Genomic DNA, 13,248 nt, shown 5'->3' with positions numbered 1-13,248 from the left:
TGACACGCTTTTCTGGTTTGCTCCGTCTCGCTCCACCTCGGCGGCGGCCTCTGCCGGGACCAGCTCTCTGCTTCTCTAGGCAACGGCTCAACCTCTCTGGGCCTCGGCGTCCCCACTTGTAAAAGAGAATTCACTCCGGCGAAGGAGTCCTTCCCAGAGTAAAGGACACAGCCGGGAAGGGAACACGGCCCGCAAGAGGGGTTCACGCCCTTTCCTCGCAACAGAAGGGGGCCCGAGGGTGCCCCAGGCCTGCAGCTAAGGGTGCGGGGGTGGGGGGGCAGGATGCTGTTTCTGCTCACCCCTGGAGCGAGGTGGGGGTGGGGTGCAGGGAGCCCCAGGAAGGGCGAGTGGGGGGCTCAGAGTTGGAGCACGAGCTGCGACGAGGCCGCAGGGCCCGTGAGGAGGGTGCAGGGTCCTCCACCCATGCGGCCTGGTCAGGAGGGGGCCCTGGCCAGGGGGCTGAGGCACCCCCGAACAGGCTGAGTTCCCTGGGAACGCCCCGATCCCCAGAATGATCCGCTCCCAAGATGGGGTGCGGGGGGCAGCCGCTCTGCCTCCCGAACGCCCCTCACACGCTCCCTCCGAGCCTCCCGCCTGCGCTGAGTCGCTGGCCCGGGAAGGGACCCCGTCGCAGCCCAGGGCCCGAGCTCAGATGAGGAAGAGGCTGACTCCAGCGGGGCCAGCTCCCTTCCGGCCCGAGGCCAGCCCGGCGGGGCTGGGGGAGGCCCGGGGGCCCTGGCTGGGGCGGGCGGGCACTGCCACGGCCGCAGGGCTGCCGGGCCTCCGCGGGCCGGGCGGCTGCTGGACTTCCTGCCCCCAACTTCCCGCAGTCAGCAGGACTGCGACGGGTGGTTTACGGTCCCGATGGCCGCAGTGATAACTGCGATAGCGTGGGGCCCGGGACATGCCACTGTGCCCTCTGGGCCCGGCAGGGCCCTTTCCCAGGGTCCGTCCCCGAGGGGGCACCGGCCAGCGGGGGGGGGGACTGGGCAGGCGGAGCTGGATGCCGGCCCACAGCGGCCTCCGCCCGGGGCCAGCACGTCCCCATGGGGGCAGGGATGCAGCGGGGGCCCCCGCCTGCTCCTGCCTCGAGACCCCAGGCCGGCAACTGCGCCTCTCGAGCTGAACAAGCTCCTCGGAGCCAAAAGTGGGACGACGAGGACACAGAACCCGCTTCCCCGACTGCATGTGTGCGGCCGCCCTGGAACCCTCACTCCCCAGCAGCAGCCCCTCCCCTGGGCGCAGAGCCTGAGGGGCGGAGGCCTCGGGGGGCCTTGATCCCAAGCCTTGCCCCAGGGACCAGGGACTCCAGGAAACTCTCCCCTTTGTTGTGCAGACCTAGGACACATGGGCTGGCTCTGCCCCCCCCCCAAGGCCGGCACTGGCTCCACCTTGGAGCAGGCCACAGACCTTGCGGGCTAAGGGTCCTCAGAGGCCCCTCCGGCTGCCAGATGGGCCCCCAGGGCCCCTTGTCTCCTACACACCGTCACCCCCAGATTACACCAGGCTTCCCTCTGGGTTTAAAGCAGCGGCCTGTCCCGAGTGTGGGCAGAGCTGTAGAAAGGCCTGGGACAGCGGGCTGGGGCAGAAGCCCAGCACGGGGATGCGTCTGGACAATGGGACAGCGGGGGGGCTCCCAGTGCTGCTGGCTGGGGGTAGGCTCATCCGCCCAGGGACCACCGGGACCCCCGCCAGTGGTGGGGGCCAGTCAGCCAAAGCTGCCTTGGCCAGGCTGTCCCAGGGCTGGGTGAGGTCAGGATGGGGGGCCTGGGACCCTTACCCAGCTCTGCCTCCTTTGATGTCTGGAAGCCCCCCGCACAGGGCGCCTAGGCTGCTGTACTGGGCGTGGCCACCTGCTGCCTCTCTGGTAGGTGCCAGCCCCGAGTCCCCGGTCCCACACATGAAGAAAAACCAAAGCCCAGGGAAGATCCTTTTCAGCAGAGAGGCAGAGCCCAGGGCTGCTGAGCTCTGATGCTGCCCGGCCTGGGAGCTGACCGACCCCATCTCGGTTCCCATCCTGCCAGGCAGGGCGTCTGCCGCTGGACCATCCGCCTGGGCAAAGGTGAGCCACCTGCCCTGCTCAGGCCTGTGCTGACCAAGGCGGCCAGCCCTTGGCAAGGTCAGGCTATTGGCGTCACCCAGCCCGAGGGCCCTAGGCCCCCAGTGAGGGCCCCCCCCGGGGGGGGGGGCTGGACAGTGGCCCTCCTTCTCTGCCAGGACGGTGGCCTGCCCAGGCCAGGGAAGGCTGTGGGTGGGCAGAGGGTGATGCCGGGGGCCCAGGCCAGGGTGGGTGGGGCAGGAACCGGGAGCTGGGTGCTGCCTGCCCGCCCAGCTGCAACAGAGATGGACATGGGCCAGGGCCCAGCGTTGCCCAGGAAACCAAGCAGCGGCCGCACTCCCTGCCCAACCGAAATTCTCTATTTTTAGCCCGCAGCTACTTTCTGATAAAGTCCCTGTAGGTGAACGAATGAGCTGTCCGGCCAGATAACATTGCACTTCAAACCCCGGAGACTTGAAAGGGCAGCCGGGCTGCCCCTCCCATTCCCTGGCACCTCCCGCGGCTCCCAGGATGCCCCTGGGAAGCGGCTGCAGGCCTGGGAGGCCAGGCAATGGGCACGGAGCCCAAGGCTGTGCGGGACGGCGCCCTGGAGCCGCAGGAGCACAGGCATCTGTGGCCCACCCGGACGCCCGGCAGGGTCTCGTCTGACACGCCACAACTCCCCCTGCCATCGGGACCCCACCGTGGAGGGTCCCGGAGCCCGCAGCCCCTCCTCCTCCCATGATGTACCCCTGTGCCTCTGAGGTCCGAGCGCCCGCGGGCTGGGGGCACTGCCCACCTCAGCCTGTGCTGGGCCACACAGCCCCTCCAGGGAGGCCACTTGTCAGAGGCCTAAGACCCGCCTGGCCGTCCGCGCCCTCCTCCCTGGGGACTGCACAGAGCCCCGGGTCAGGGAGGCCACGCCGAGCAGGGCGGGAAGAGGCGAGGGGGAGACCCCAGACACCGAGGGCACCATCCGGGCCCCCGGGCAGGGGACAGAGCTAAGGGGTGAAGTGCTGCGTGGACGGCACTGTCCGGCCCGAGGACGCCGCCCGCCAGGAGCGAGCTTGGGGGCCTACCTTGTCCTCCACGCGGTTCAGGCGGGCGCCGATCGTGTTGCTGCCTCGGTCCTTGACCTTCTCTGTGGGGGGGGGGAGCACCTGGATGAGGGACGCCTGGCTGCACACGGGGGGGGGTGGGCAGGGGACCCCGACTGGGCCCCAGGAGAAGGTGACGGGCTGAGGGCTGAGAGTCAGAGGCCGGAACCTTTGAGGACACAACTCCCAGGCTCGTCTGCGGGGACACCCTCAGGAGGCACTGACCTGTCCCTGCCCCACCCTTCCCAGTCCTGTGACCTCGCAGAGCCTCAGAGGACAGGGACGCACCCTGCCCGGGGGCTGCCTGGGATGGACCCACTGACCAAAGGCAAGCTGCCGCCCCTGGGGCACTCGCTCTGGCCAGCACGCGCCTGTCATCCCTGTGGCCCATCCCTGAGGGAGCTTAGCTTCCCACGTGACCTCGGAGCAACCCCAAGACCTGGCCCTGCCCTGGCCTCCCCGGGGTGACCCCCCAGCCCCCACTGGGGGTCATGACACATGTGCCTCGGAGCTGGAGACCCTCCGCCCCCCGCTGCTGCCGCTGCCGAGGCTCCGGCCGGGCACCTGCCCCCGAGACCACTCCAGGCGCCTCCTTCCCACCGTCACGTGGACCATCGACGGCCTGGAAAAGCTGCCACTCACGGGGACCCACGTGGGTTCCGGCCCGAGCTCAAAACCCCTCTAAGGCACAGTGGAGGCCGCCTTGCTTAGGGAGGGCCTCCCTGGCCGCCCCTTCGGGCTTCCCTGCAAGTCATGCAGTTTCAGATGACGGGAGGAGGTGGGCACGGGGATGGGGGTGGGGGTGGGGTGGGAGGAGGGCCCGGCCCGGGCGCTCGATGCAGAGACCCACCTGAGCTGGAGATGAAGAGAGCAGGCCTCCCAATGGACTGGTCCAGCCTGCAGGAGGGAGACGGAGACAGTGCACGCTTGGCCTGGGCACTGCATGGATGCCCCACCCCCCAGAAACCTGCCAGGCGCCTCCCAACCCCAGAGGCCCGTGCTCCCAAGAGGCCTGGTGGGGCTCAGAGGGGAAGGGCGGCGGCTGGGCCATCCCTTCTTCCCCCTCCCTGGGCACGCAGGGCCGCACGATCGACAAGAGTCCCTGGCTGCTTCATAAATGGCCCAGGCCAGGTGTCCTGACCGGGCTCAGAGGCAGGTGTGTAAGCGCCCCTCCACAGGTGAGCCGGGTCAGGGCTGGGTGGGCTTCAGGTCCCCATCGTAGGTCGGGAGGGGCACATCGCCCAGCCACACCCCCAGCCACTCGGAGCGCAGGGCCCAGGCCGGCCCACTGTGGACCACGCTGCCTCCGTGGGGACGAGCCTTGCAGGCTGAGCCAGCAGCCGGGACACAAGGGCTCCCAGGTGTCAGAGTGCGTGGGTCCAGAGGTGGGGCTGGACCAGGCGGGGTCTCCCTGGAGGTGGTGTCTCGTGGGGCTGGACTGGCTCACAGGGGTGGGGTGGGCTGGGCTGTGACGGGCCTGCTGCTCCGAGACACAGGTGGGCGTGGGGCAACCCCAGCACCGGCTCCGCCCTGCCCCGTCGCGGCGGCACCTGCCCCGCCCCCTGCCCCGCCCCCTCCGCCCCGCCCCACCTGCCCGCGCTGCACCCACCTTCGCTGCAGCTCCTTGATGCGTACCATGAGGTTGAGGTGGCCTTGGGAGTACTGCTCTATGACGTCCCGCACGTCGTAGGGCTTCCGCGCTTGCTGCAGGCCGGAGACACGCGTTACCCCCTCTGTGCCCCAGGCTGCTCTACGAGCAGACGGTGAGGTGCCTGCCTTCCGGGCCCCGTCAGGATTGGAGGAGCTGCCCCGCGAGGCACGATGGGCAGACCTGACCCAGGGCACACAGAGCGGCCGGGCTCGCCACCCCAGGAGCCGGGCGACCCTGGGCTAGCTCTGCCTCCCTGGGCCTCAGCTTCCCACCCGCTCACCCGCAGGGACCTGCCCCCTCTCCTTGGCAGGCCACCAGTCCCTGTCTTCAAAGTGCCCTGGAAGAGCTGCGGGGTCGGGGGGTGGGGGGCACAGCTGGGGTCCCTGGCCAGGAGGGCACAGCCTGTGCCACCACCTGTCTGGGCTCAGGCTGACCCTCCACACGCTTGCTGGCAGGCGCACCCCCTGTTCTCAGCGTGGGCAGGGGGCCCGCCCTGCACCCGTCCCGGTCAGTCCCCTGAGCTGAGCCGAGGTGGCCTGAGGTCACCGCTGAGGCCTGCTGGGGGACAAGCCTCCTGCTGGGGCTCAAGGCTGCCTGGGGAGAGGCTGGCATGACCCCAGAGCACAGGCTTGGCGCCAACTCGGAGCCCATAAATGCATCCTGGACTCAGGTGAAACCACGGCAGGGAGTGAGGCTTCTCACGGTGTCAGCAGAAGCTCCAGTTGCCTTTATGGCTTCATCCCCAGGAGCCCACAGCCAGAGGGTCTCGCCCAGATAGTGGCGGGCTGCCTGGGGGTGGGGGTGGGGGTTGATGGCTCAGGAGGCCTTTTGCCTACACTCACAAGCTGGGTGGGGACACAGACCACTCTGTGGGGGGATGCAGGGAGCTGGGCTCGGTGGGGTCCTCCTTAACCCTGAAGGGCCCACGTTAGTGAGGAGCTGGGCGTGACTGCCTCTTGCTGGGGTGCGTGGAGGGCCTGCAAGACACGCCAGACAGCTCAGGGCAGGCGGGGAGGGGCCAGGGGTCAGAGGATGAGACGGAATGAGGCGCAGATGCCGCTGAGGGCCAGGGCCAGGCCTCAACCCTGGGCACCCCAGGGGACACGTCCTCCCGGCCCACCTGGGGTCTACCTCTCCTGGACCGCCACCCAGAGACGGGCTACCCTAGGCTCAGGGCATGGCCACCTCTGCCTTCCCGGAAAGACAGGGCGCCAACTGACAGCAGGCTCCCGCCTCCGTCTCTGGGGGCCGTCAAGGCTGGCAGCTTCACAAAGTTCTTACCAAGACCTGCATCGTCCTGGACCCCAGGACCCCCAACGCGGCAGAGTCCTCCTCCTTGTCAGGACCCTCCAAGGTCCACCGGGGCCTCACCCGTAACACCCAGCCCCCCTCCGGGCACCAGGACCACCCCGCGTCACCCTGCAGCCTACATGCCAAGGCCCGTCCCGGGATCACGGGGTCGGGCGTGGCCGGGACTGCAGCAGGTGCTCTGAATCACCACGTGCTCAGCTTGCTGACAAGCGTAACTGTGGGCTCGGGGACCCGCTGGTGGGACCAGCATAGGGCCGGGTCGTCCCTTCCGTAAGACGAGATGAGGGCACCTGGCTCCTTCTGGCCTTAGCGCACACGGGAGGGAGGAGGTCTGAGCCGTGACGTCAGCCTCCGCGGGCCAAGGGGCTTTGCGAGGCGCGTGGCACCTCCGGGCACGCCGGGCGATCGGGGGCAGGCCAGCAGTGGGGGAGCTGGGGGACTGGCTGGGTTCAGGGGCCTGGCCTGGCATGGAGCGGGTCCCTGTGTTGCTCTCCAGACACATGGGGGCCCATGGGTGCTGCGTGCAGGTGAACGTGGGCGCCGGTATGTGCGAGGAGCTCCTGTGTGCACAAGTGCAGCCACGTGTACCCGTGGGAAGGCGTGAGAGGACAGGTGACAAGCGTGGGCGGGGTGTGTGTGCTCACACATGTGTGTGTCAAGGTGGGGCGGGGCCCATGAGCCAGGCCGCCCCCATCTCATCTGCTCTAGGGTGTAGACAACAAGACGGTCGGCCTGACGGACACCCCAGGCCGGGGGCCCGGTGGGGTCCCAGCCCCTGGGACTCAGCGTGGAGCTGATGAGCCCCCAGCCCGGCGTCGGGCCAGTGCTCCTGGAGGCCGCTGTCGAGGGGCTGCCCGGGGCCTGGCAGAGAGAGCATCAGTTCTCTCTCTTGAGCTAATTTCCTCTGGCGGCGGCGGCCGGAGCCGGAGATGAGCCGAGATAATGCCGGGCTGTCCAGACTGACCGACGGTGGACACGGGAGTGCAAGGCAAACTTGAAGGGCTGAGAGGCTCTGGCTCCTCTGGCCAGACACAGGGGCGGCCAGCTGGGTACTTATCGGCCAGCGAGGCAGGCAGGGGGGGCCACCCGCCCACGTCTGCAGCCCCTGAGGGCAGAGGAGGGGTGGGCGAGCAGGCAGACAGACAGACAGACGGGCTGCTGGGGGAGAGGGAAGGCAGCCCTGACAGCTGGGCCTGGGCAGGGGGCCACCCTGGAGCCACTCCCCTCCTTACTGCCGGGGACTCACCCACCGCTTCTGTCACCATGGGTCCCTCCTAGAGGGAGGCCCCTGCTGCTCCTGCCCCAGCTGCTCCAGGCCACAAGGGCCCGCAGGTGAGGCCCAGGACAGCCTCCCCTCCGGCCTGGCTCCTCTGCACCCAAGGCAATCTGGGCAGCTCCCGGGGCACCTCGACTCAAAAGGCCCACCTGGTTTCTCCAGGGCCCCCCAGGGTCCTGTGCCCAGAGAAGGGGCAGGGAGCGGGGGAGGGTGCTACCTGGCCTCCTCCCAGAGGCCCCCCACCTGGGGCCACTTGCAGGACCCTGGCCCGTGTCCTGAGGCAGAAAAAGGAGACCCTGGGCTCGGATGGGAGGGCAGGCGTTCACCAGTGCCCGTCTGCAGGGGGAATCTGCGGTCCTGAGCTGGCAGCTGCCCATGTCAGCCCTGAACTGGGCCTGCCCTGAGCCTCAAGGTTCGGCCTGTCCTGCTGGCTGCCCCAGACCCTGGCAGCGCCCCCAGGAAACCTGGTGTCTACCCAGTCTCAGCCCTGCTCGTCCCAACTGTGCCCCAGGTCATGGCCTCTGCCTGTAGGGGTCTGCTCCGAAACTGCGGTGGCCCAGCTTCCCAGGCTGGGCACTGTCCCCATCCTGGAGGAGTCCCACTGACCCCACTGCTCCCCCAGGCTGACGTCCGTCACCGCCAGCTGCTCTCCAGCAAAGGTGATACTTCTTGGCCCTTCCCAGGGCCTCCTCTGCTTTCAGGGACATTCCTGCCCTGCCCTGACCCTGAGGGGTCCCCTCCCCACCAGCACCACCAGGGCAGCCGGGCCCTGTGGGCAGGAGCGGCCACAGAACCCGGAGGACCTCCATCTGGGCCATTGCATCTCGCCCAGAACGTCACTGGGCAGACCTCCCGGCGCCTGCGGAGAACAGCACTCACCCCGACGCTTTTGTTTCAACAATGAGACGTCCCAGGCCCTGGCGGGAGTTTGGGTCTGCCTTGGCCCAGTTTGGTGGGGAGAGGCCTCCCCTGGGCTGCAGGCAGACAGACGAGTGGGCAGCAGAATGCCACGAGGGGACTGTGTGCGCACACCACCCGGCCAAGGGGGCCACACGTGTAGGCAGGGGCTGTCCTTGGGGCTGGGCCAAGCGCAGCCGTGTCGTGGCCCAGGCCATGTCGTGCCCAGGCCGTGGGAGGCACACGGGGATGCGGTCCTGGGCCAGCCCCTCGGGTCCTTGTTCCCATCACAGATGGGGGACAGTCTTCCTCAGGCTGCCTGGGGTGGGGGGCTGGTCCTGGCCCTGTGGCCCGGGTGGGTGGGGGCTGGGCAGAGCCTGTGTCAAGCCTGCAGCCTGGGGAGGGGCCACGGTCTGGAGCGGCCCTAGAGGTCTGGTTCTTGGCCCAGCCTTGCTGTGACCGCTCCGGGGGTGTGAACAAGCGACCCCAGCCCCTCCCTGCTGGGGGCTGTGAAACAGGCCCCCAGGGCTCTGGATGTTGCTGCTGGCTCCAAGTGACCCTCAGCCATGACTCCATGTGAAAGTGAGTGGCCAAGCCTTCTGGAAAGAGAGTGACCTTCCCCAGGGCCCCTGCGGTCGGAGTGAGGGCTGAGCGGGACCCCATGCCTTGAACGGAACCCCATGCCCTGAACGGAGGACGGCCCCCACGAAGGAAGAAGGGGGTCCCACCTGCCACCAACAGGCTTGCTCTGGGGGCCTTAGGCTCTGGGGGGGCCTTTCAAGGGGCTACAGGAGGCCCACCCCGGGAAGGAGCTGAGGGGCAGCCCCCAGCCCCACCCAGTCAAGGAGACCCTACCCCATGCCAGGGCACAGAGCAAGGCTGGGTCTCCCCTCCGTTCTGACACAGGGTGGGCGAGGGGGGATGGAGCCCTGGGCTGGCCAGGACTGGACAGAGGCTCAGGTGCGTCCCCCCCCACTCCCTCCAACGGGGAGGGCGAGTGAGCCCCCAGCTCCGCATGCGTCCAAGCTCAGGGAAGCCCCCTCCAGGGCCTGCTGCCTTGGGGATGGATTCTGACGTCATCGCGGGGTGTTTGAGGGGTGAGGGGTCAGGTCTCAGATGTGGCGGGCTCCGGGCAGGCGAGGGGCGTTCAGCTGCTCCAGGGCTGAGGGCTGAGTGCAGGGCTCACCTGGAACTTCTTCTTGGCCACGAAGTACTGCATACGTCGAATGACCTTGATGGTGGCCCGATGGTGCTCCCGGAGCCTGCAGGGAACAGCAGGGAGGAGGTCACGAGGGGCCCCTGGGAGCTCACCCCACGCCCGCTACCCTCAGAGGCTGGAGGCTGCCCCAGCGGCCCCACTGCGCGTGGGCTGGGTCCTTCCAGGAGCGAGGATGTTCGGTCCCCCCGGGGTGGGGGGCTGCACCCCCACATCCGGGCGCAGGAGGGGGCCGGGCTCAGTGGACGGTACCACCACGAAGCCGCCTTCTAGCCGCCAGAAGGGACCGTGCGCTAGCCGCCTTCTAGCCACCAGAAGGGACCGTGCGCTAGAAGAGCAAGTGCCAACGCATTTCAAAGAAAGGAAGTCACAGACTTGGGTTCTCTGGTCGCGGCAGAATTAAGCTAGAAATCCACAGGGAAAAGATAACGGGAAAATCCTTAAGTGTCTTGGAAATTCATCGAAATATCTCAAGGGTCAGGGAGTCGGCCTAATGAGACTTGGAAAATGTCTTGCACTGAATATCAATAAAACATCACGCATGACAACGTACAGCTAAATAAGTGCTCAGTGGAAACTGCACGGCCTTAAAGGCATATCTTAGAGGGGATGCTGAAGTCCGTCTCAAGGAGTTTTAAAAAAAAAAAAACCAATAAATTTAACTCAAACAAGGCAGATGGGAATAGAGAAAAAGATAAGACCACAATTCGATTCAATGAAAGAAGGAGCATTTTGTTAAGGAAAATCAACAAAGCCAAAGTTTGGTTCTCTGAAGAGACCGCCTAGAAATATTTTTAACATCTATTTGGAGGGTATTAAGTACACCAATAGTGTTGATTGTTTAGATAAAATAGATGAATTGCCCCAAACACCGCGTTATGCACGTAAAAGCAGATGTCAGAAGAAATTTAAAAATCCAAGTTGCCCAACATCAACGCCATACATTAGGTTTGGAATCGATACACCCGATACTCAAGTGCAGACAGCTTCACCAGTAGACTCTTCCTGAGACGGGAAGAAATCTTTCCAATTTTCCACAAATCTTGTTAGAGCATTTTCATGCGTTTGTGTCACGTTGACAGCAAAACCTGACAGGGTCGTTCAGGAAAGAAAAGTCACAGGCCAGCCTCTCCCATGATCACAGATGCAACTGCCCTCCTCACAGCGTCACCAAGTGTCACCCAGCGCCACGTGGCAAGACATGACCGAGGGCAGGTCAACCCAGTCGGCAAAGTGGGTTTGGCATCTGAGAATCAAGCACCGTTACTCAGCAGGAAAAACACAATCGACTCGAAAGATGCGGAGAAACACTTGATAAAACTCAAGGCTCACTCATGGTGAAAAACACAGCTCAGAGGCGTAGGCAAGAAGGAGACTCCATTACATTAAAAAACAAACACAAAAAGGAAATCTCAGCACACATCGCCCTGAACGGGGAAATGGTACATGCTTCTCCCCTGAGATGGGGGGCAGGACCAGAAGGTCCGTCCTTGGCACTTCTCCCCAGCATTGGACCCAAAGTCGAAGCCAGCGCGTTGAGTTGAGAAAAAGGAAGTGAAAGCTAGGATAATTAGACCGGACAAAATAAAACTGCTTTGTCATTATTTGCAAAGGCCCTAATTGCATACATGAAAAACCCCTTCAGAATGTCTCAGGAAGTTCCCGGCATGGCTCAGCAGTAACGAGCCTGACTAGTATCCATGAGGACACCGGTTCGATCCCTGGCCTTGCTCAGTGGGCTAGGGATCTGGCATTACTGTGCGCTGTGGTGTAGGTCGCAGAGGCCACTCGGATGCCACGTTGCTGTGGCTGTGGGGGAGGCTGGCAGCCGTAGCTCTGATTTGATCCCTCACCTGGGAACTTCCATATACTGCAGGCGGCCCTAAAAAGCACACACAAAAAAAGGGGGGGGACCTTCTATATACCAAAAGGCATCATTAAGAGAGTGATTAGACACTGTACAGGCCTGGAAAGGGCATTTTCTGGTCAGGGACTTGTGCCCAGATTGCATCAGGAATGCCGAGAACTTAGGAGAAAATCATGGGACGAAGAAAGCAGATGTGTGAATGGGGCACATGTGCAAAGGTCCCGGAGCCCGTGACAGGGTCCTCAGCCGCCTTACTCCTTGGGGACCCGCAGGCCAGAAGCCAAACGAGGAGGGACGCACCCTCTCTAAAACGGCCACGTGGAGAAGACTGCGGCCAGCGGGGCCGCCGGCCGGGAGGGGCGGGAACCGAGGGGCTTTGACCGCGGGGGGGGGAGGCTGTCTGGCAGCAGCCTCGGGCCCTGCTCGGAAGCAAGGCCTGGCCGGGCGGTTCCGGGGCACACGCCAGAGCAATGGGTGCCCACGTCCACCAAACGCATCCATCCCGGCGTCTGCAGCCGCCTTCCTCGTCGGAAAGGCCGCGAGTGACAACGCTGCACACAAAGGCAATTCCAGGCGGCCCGACAGGCAGGACTCTTCGGTGGCCAGAGGAGCCGGAAGGGGGTTCCGGGGGCGGGAGGAAACGTCCTCGGGGACTGAGCAGTTCTCGTCTTGACCTGGGGTGTTTGCTGTAGCGCCCGGGGGTGTGAAAACATGCTGATGCGTTCCTTTTGGGTTTGCGTCTTTTACAGCATACAATCCTCCCACCGTTTTGCAAAAGGCTTTCTTTTTTCTTTTTTGTCTTTTTGCCTTTTCTAGGGCTGCTCCCGCGGCACATGGAGGTTCCTGGGCTAGGGGTATCATCGGAGCTGTAGCCACCGGCCTACACCACAGCCACGGCAACGTGGGATCTGAGCCACCTCTGCGACCCACACCCCAGCTCACGGCAACGCCGGATCCTTCACCCACGGAGCAAGGCCAGGGACCGAACCCGCAACCTCATGGTTCCTAGTCGGATTCGTGAACCACTGCGCCACGACGGGAACTCCGCGAGAGGCTTTCAAGGGAAGCCTCGCTTCGGTTTTCAGGGGCAGGTTTTCCGCTTTGCCCAGAGTCGGCCGCTTTTGAGCGCAGACCGGGTGAGATGCAATCCGGTGAAACCAACCCCCCGCCCCGCCACTACTGGAGGGTGGGGCCCCATGCGCAGAAGGAGGTCAGGTCCCACCCATACCCCCCGCAAGCAGCGCCCAGGCCTGGCGACACTTCTCCAGGGGAGGGGAACGGCGGCTTTCATCAGGGCACACATGTGCCCCTCGAGTCCCTCCCCTCAGGCCTGAGCTGCAGGAGGGCACGTCACCTGGCCGCACAGCCTCACCTCTTTCGGTCACCCCGGGGGGTGAGGGAGCAGGCTGAGGGGGGATCCACAGGTGCCCCATGGCGAAAGGCCCCCTGGCCGTGACCGCCAGCCTGGACGCGGCCTGAGGTCCCATGAGAAAGCTTCTCGGATCCCACTTCGCTTGAACAAAGGACCACACCTGGTGATGGCTCCAGGGGCCTCCAGGTGCTGCGGAGGCCTCACCTCTGCCGGCTCCAGATGGAAGCCGATGGAAGGCCGGGCTGGGGGTGCCAGGGCCCTGCCAGCCCCGCTCAGACCCGCTGTGGGCTGATCCCTGCTCTGGTGACAGCCCCCCCCCCCCCAACTGGACACAAAGACCCTGCAGTTTGCGAGGGGAGGGCTTTCTCCTCTCCAGGCTGGGCTTGGCCCGAGGAGGCGGGTCCCACACCTGGAGGGTTGGGTGGACCAGGGGACTCACCTTGGGCCCCTGGAGCCCAGGAGAGCAGGCAGCTCCTCCTTCCCGCCTGAGAAAGGAGACGCCTGCGCCCCCCCACGCTCCCCC

At 65.4% G+C, this 13,248-nt stretch overlaps 1 protein-coding gene across 1 annotated transcript in view; it reads right to left on the bottom strand.

The window, feature by feature from the left end:
- The window catches only part of KCNQ1 (potassium voltage-gated channel subfamily Q member 1), a 313,788-nt gene that overhangs the window by 64,922 nt on the left and 235,618 nt on the right, over positions 1-13,248 (bottom strand). The window contains exons 12-15 of the mRNA XM_021082619.1: positions 9,457-9,532; positions 4,745-4,839; positions 3,986-4,032; positions 3,118-3,179 (exon numbers count right to left, since the gene is read on the bottom strand). Of these exons, the coding sequence (XP_020938278.1) occupies positions 3,118-3,179; positions 3,986-4,032; positions 4,745-4,839; positions 9,457-9,532 (280 nt within the window). The remainder of the gene's footprint in view (positions 1-3,117; positions 3,180-3,985; positions 4,033-4,744; positions 4,840-9,456; positions 9,533-13,248) is intronic.

This window comes from Sus scrofa, chromosome 2 (assembly GCF_000003025.6).
Source record: "Sus scrofa isolate TJ Tabasco breed Duroc chromosome 2, Sscrofa11.1, whole genome shotgun sequence".
In the NCBI taxonomy this organism is placed as follows: Eukaryota; Metazoa; Chordata; class Mammalia; order Artiodactyla; family Suidae; genus Sus; species Sus scrofa.
This window is presented reverse-complemented; position numbering and strand designations above follow the sequence as displayed.